We start from the raw sequence: 6,000 nt of genomic DNA on the forward strand, positions 1-6,000 counted from the left end.
AGAATGTGTTCCTAAATTCCAGTGGGAGTGCACACCATCAAATGGCAAAAACAGCTGTTTGTAGCAGTAGTTTACGGTGGAAAGCAACATGGTGTCCTCCATGACTAAGATAGTTTCAATTCCGGGTCCATTATGTGGTTTTATGAATGAGAATTTAGAAATTGTGAAAGCACGAGTTAGTGCACACGGTGATGTAAGTATCTTTATGAATTTTTTTCGAATGGTAGCTGGCATTCTAATTTTTTTCGTGGCTATTTTGAATGCTCTTTCAACAAATAATCCATTTTATGGTTAAATTTTACAATTGGGACCCTTCTTTTGCCTTTAGAAGCTCATATTTTAGAATTATAGATTCCTCCATCACGATACTATTGATGATGAACTATCGATACTATCGACAGTGAAAGAAAGAAAGATGGCAGCGCCCGCTGCCATCTTTCTTTCTTTCACTGTCGTCCTAAATGCCTACAAACAGCAGCACACTCCCGTAGTAGTGGAGACGCAGAGCAACTGCTATTAAAGAATGCACCCATGGAGCAGTCACCAATTATGCCGGAAAGTCCGTTGTTCGCAGCCAGTCCGTTGCTCGAGTCACATAACGGCCAAACAGAAAGTCCGATGTTCGCAGCATCCATTATTCTAGCTATACGTTATGCGAGGCACCACTGTATATGCTCTCCACCTCAAATTATTAGTGTCTTACCCCTGTACATCATACTCTCCTGCTAGCAATAGAGTTATGCTGGTCATCTATCTAACTTCTTTTGGGAGGAAATTTTTTAATTGAAATAATGTGACTTCTGGTGCAAACGATAAGTTTGTATATGTTACCAGCAAAACCTGATTTTACGCCAAACTAGTTTTGCCTAGGCCAAATTAGTTTGGCGTAAGTGTGTCAGGCCAAACTAGTTTAGAATTATTATTCAAGTATATTAATGGTTAAATATATTAATAGTTAAAATAAAATTAAAAGGCAATCAATTAGATGAACAATATTTATTCAAACATAGTCTACTTAATTATAAAAAACGGGGTTGATGTTATCCTAGATATCGAAGGTGGCGGCTCATCTCCAATTTCAGCAATCAGAAGACAGGAAACAGTGGGGACGTGCGTTCTAACCTAACCTAACAAATTACCATAATTATTAGCAACCAAATTATTAGAATAGGTTAGGTTAGGTTAGAATGTGTGTCCCCACTGTTCCCTGTCTTCTGATCGCTGGAATCAGAGACGAACCGCCATCTTCGATGCCTAGGGTAACATTAACCAAAAACAGCATTGATTAGAAGTGACACAACACTTGTACAAAACTACAAAATGAAAATAAGCTAATCAGTACTTATCAATTTGTATTTTTTTATTAAGCCATGCACTTTAAAGGTAATTACTTTTCAAAAATATTTTCAAAAATTCAAATGAAATAATAAAAATAACTTCTAAAATTAAAAATGAACTTATTTGTGTTTTATGATGATCTGAAATTAACCATTAATATACTTGAATAATAATTCTAAACTAGTTTGGCATAGGCAAACCTAGTTTGGCGTAAAATCGAGTTTTGCTGGTAACATATATAGTTAATTGGGGCCTCCTGTCCTAAGCTTTTCATATCTGGTCTCAACTTTCATCTATCTAACTCTGTTCTCGAGATTAAGGAAGGACAGACATGTAGACAGCAGTGGAAATTTATAGGTCTATAAATTTTTCAAATTAAAGCCCAATGACATAGCAAGAGAGAGTCATTGGAAAGAGAGATGATCAGAAAGGATGGACAATCATTAAGAAAACTTAGAAGAAAGTTAAAAATATCTCATTAATGTGTTTCTTAACATACTGGTCAAGCAAATGTCAGTCCCAAAATATACAAGGACAATTTCAAAGCTTCAAATGGACTGGGTATGGTTATGAATGATAAATTTTATTTTACCTTTGATAGACGTGACTGCACCAGGAACAACACAAACTATTGGAAGAATGGGGTTGAGGTTGATCTTGATCTTTAGGTAAAATTTAAATGCCATTCATAATTTCCTCAAAGTGTTGGTTGGAATAGCAATAGATCTAAAAGATCTCAAGCGTTCATAAAACCCTCTTGCCTCTGCATCAACAAAAAAGTATACGAAAAGGAGTGTATTAAGAAGAGGTTTGAAAACTGGGATCAGCCTCAATCCCATTCCTCAAGAAACACCACTCAGATGGCCTGTATCTCTTCCGGCTGGACCTCACAGCTGTTCATTTTGCAACAGATACAGTTTATGCTAGAGAAATATAGAGTCCGTTATGTCAGCAAAGAGAACAACATTGCAAATGTTTTCAGCTGCATCCAATCGAATGATTCTGGCACCAGCCGAAACAGGTGTGCAGTGTGTTGAAAATGAAGCAAAACCGAACAAGTGCATCAAGTTCAAACACTGCCAATTAAATTCATAGCACTTTTAAACTCCAATGGCCAACATCAAGACTAAAATCAGAAAAGCTACATTTTACCATCTTGCAAATGAATATTCACCACCAATCAATGACAAGTATTCTGTATATCTACCAAATGTTCACAGTTAACACTTAAATAATTCTAATTCCTGCATATTTTAATATAGGTATAAATGATAATTCCTATTTTCTTACATAGAAAATACCTTACATTTGAATATTTTACTGTAGAAGGATTAATGCAACTACTACAAGAACTCGGTTGGGCTTGTCTATATCTCGGACACTTTTGTTGTCGAAAAGCCATAGAAGTTCTTAGTAGGCTACCTCCTCATCATTACTATACGGGTTGGGTGCTTACAGCACTAGGAAGAGCACATTTTGAACTAGCAGAATATGAACAGGTGATTTTAATTTAAGTATCTCAATTAATATATAATCGATACTCTAACTTTTCTTTTTGTTCATTCAGGCAATTAACATATTTCAAGAAGTTCGTAGGCTCGAGCCACATAGAGTGAAAGGTATAGAATATTATAGCACTGCACTGTGGCATATGCAACAAGAAGTAGCTCTTTCTGGTTTAGCCCAGGAATTGACAGAATTTGACAAAGAGGCAGCTGAGGTGAGATATCGTTTCCATTTAGAAATAAATTTTCTGTTTCCATCTTTATGCGGTTTTTCTTTTTTCAGACTTGGTGCACAGCAGGAAATTGTTTTAGTTTACAAAAAGAACATGAAACTGCCATTAAATTCTTAAAAAGATCTATACAAATAGATCCTGATTTTGTTTATGCCTATACATTACTAGGACATGAACACGTATTAACAGAAGAGATGGACCGTGCCATTCATTGCTTTAGAAATGCATTAAAAATTGACATACGTCATTACAATGCTTGGTTGGTTGGTTTTTTCATATCTGAAGATTGAATTGTTTGGTTTGCATATAACATAAATTTTTTTCTAGGTACGGTGTTGGTATGATATATTACAAACAAGAAAAATTTACTTTGGCAGAAACACATTTCAAAAGAGCTCTTGCGATTAATCCTCAAAGTTCAATTCTTATGTGTCATATTGGAGTTGTAAGTATTTTGTACAATTAATTGTATACGTCATCTATGACATTTTATCGATGGAAAAATATCTTGTAATTAATTTTCAGGTTCAGCATGCATTGAAAAAGATGGATGCTTCTCTTGCCACATTAAACAAAGCAATTGCAATGGATCCAAAAAACCCATTGTGTAAATTTCACAGAGCATCCGTGTATTTTTCTTTGGATCGCCATCAGGATGCTCTACGGGAGCTCGAAGAATTGAAGGAGCTCGTTCCCAAAGAATCTCTTGTATATTTTCTCATAGGAAAGGTAACAGTATTTAAATATAAATCAAATGAAAGTTAAATTTTATTGACGACGCCTTTATTTTCAGGTGCATAAAAAGCTTGGTAACACTCACCTAGCATTAATGAATTTTTCGTGGGCTATGGATCTAGATCCCAAAGGTGCTAATAATCAAATAAAAGAGGCAATCGACAAACAATACACTAATGATGACGAAGAAGTAGTTACACCTCACGAACAAGGCACGTAAATGTATTTATTGATTTTAAGATTGTAATTTGTTTTATAAAAAAAGACTATTTTTACATTAAAAAGTACATACAGCATCTGTTGCCTTACATCCGTATTTATTCCTTCCCATTGGTACAATATTCTAAATTTTAAACAAATTTATATTTTAGTAGTGGACGATGTCGCAAGTGTCAGCTCGGGCCCCGTCGATCACGAATCATCTCACGACAGTTCGGTTGTAGACGTAGAAGACATGCAGTTACAGACGATGGAAAGCGACGAGAGTTTTTGAGAAAAGTCAAAACAAAGAGAGTAAATTAAAAAGAAACATCCGTAACACAAAAAAAAAGCTGCGTCTCTGTATAAAAAGTCCAGCAAAGTTCAGGCTTTTCGGAACAGATTAAATGTGTGTCCTTTGTAATTAAATGATGTGTAATCTGTAAATTATAATTATAGAATCAAGTCGGTCTAGCTGCGAGACATCGTCGTCGAAAGATTCCTCTCTAATCAAACAATACACCGAAAACAGTGTTTTGTGTATCCAGTTGAGTTTGCAGTGATTGGATAATTATGGAAGTTTCATTTCTGTATTATATATAAATATACCTATATACATATATATATTATATATATAGCCATATTTGAAAGTCATTTATTTATTTGTAAGGCTATAAATGCAGAAAAGTAATTGGTGTTCGATATGTAGTTGAAAGGAAAAAAACAAAAAAATCATTCCATTATGCGGACAGGTCCAACGTTCGATTCTTGTATATGTCTGTAAAGGAAACTGCCATCAAAATTCCATGAAGCTGTGATGTATTGTTACCGGTCGTTGTTGCGGAAGGGAAGAAACAAGAAAATAAGCAGGTGGCCCAAACACAATTGTATATATTGTATGGTTTGATGTAACCTTTTGCCAAGCTAAAAAAAAAAAGAGATGTCGATCATTATATATGTACACTGCTCACAGATTATATTGCATTAAAAGAGACAGAATTGAGAGAAAGAGAAGAATGTTTAAAATGGGGTTTTGTGAAATTCTGCATTGTTTTTTCTTTTTTTTTTAATTTTTATTTTACACCATTTCGAGAAACAGGTTTTAATTTAAAAACAGTTCTTATCGTTTCTAATAAAGTTTTTACAAATTTTTATTTTTGCTGTTTGATAAATTGGGAGAAATGTTTAGATTATTTCGTCGACGACAAAAACGAGTTTCCTTCTGTAAGTCTGATAATTAACGTACCAAGATCATTAGATGCGCGATTTACAGTTTAGTCTTCGTCAGACATCTTTGCAAATTAAAAAAGCTTAGGTAACATTGCTGCATTTTTGCAAAAAATAGGAGGGAATCACAGTAACTTTACCAGTTCCAAGTTAAAAATCAAAGCACCATCAAATGCAATCCAGTGTGGGTAGTAAATGGCCCAAGTTGGCAACTTCAACAATTAGAACGATGCACGAGTGTCGTCACCAGGAGTCTTTGGCAGTAGGGACGGGGCAAATGAGCTACAAATTGCGATAATAAATACCCAAATGGAATGAGACATTCCTCAACAAAATTATCCAAATTGCTTGCAGATAAATTCTGTTTCTGCAATAAAATTATGCCCATTATGGGCTTTATAAAACTACTTTGATCATCCCACGTATGTTAGAATGGTTTCATCATAGAAAATCGTTATCATTTTAAATAGCCCTAATCCGAGAACAACCAAAAATATTGTAAAATTTTATTGGTGAATTATTATATTATACAATGGTGTGTGATGTACGAATAAGATCCATGTGTCAACTTTCACACGTTTCCATCCAATGACTCCTGTTAAGGCTGGCTCGTGTCTACTTTCACCACATTGACTATAGCAGTGATGGACTTTAATATTTTTGATATTCAAACCAGAATATTACATGTGACCTTAAAGTAATCTTGATTTTATTTTACAAACAAAAAGTGTTGTAAACTCGGTCCACCAGGTGGCTCGTGACTT

General features: G+C 34.6%; 1 protein-coding gene across 2 annotated transcripts in view; it reads left to right on the forward strand.

The window, feature by feature from the left end:
* Positions 1–5,050, forward strand: part of Cdc27 (cell division cycle protein 27) — a 50,599-nt gene extending 45,549 nt beyond the window's left edge. The window contains exons 11-17 of one of the 2 annotated variants that reach the window (XM_067264723.1): positions 2,665–2,837; positions 2,906–3,058; positions 3,127–3,335; positions 3,404–3,521; positions 3,602–3,805; positions 3,870–4,023; positions 4,183–5,050. In XM_067264723.1, the coding sequence (XP_067120824.1) occupies positions 2,665–2,837; positions 2,906–3,058; positions 3,127–3,335; positions 3,404–3,521; positions 3,602–3,805; positions 3,870–4,023; positions 4,183–4,304 (1,133 nt within the window). In that variant the 3' untranslated portion in view covers positions 4,305–5,050. Of the gene's footprint in view, positions 1–2,664; positions 2,838–2,905; positions 3,059–3,126; positions 3,336–3,403; positions 3,522–3,601; positions 3,806–3,869; positions 4,034–4,182 lie in introns of both variants that reach the window. The other variant, XM_067264724.1, reaches the window with a different exon arrangement.
* Positions 5,051–6,000: the final 950 nt, after the last annotated feature.

Source organism: Centruroides vittatus, unplaced genomic scaffold, assembly GCF_030686945.1.
Source record: "Centruroides vittatus isolate TY-2023 unplaced genomic scaffold, ASM3068694v2 contig_1916, whole genome shotgun sequence".
Lineage (NCBI taxonomy): Eukaryota > Metazoa > Arthropoda > Arachnida > Scorpiones > Buthidae > Centruroides > Centruroides vittatus.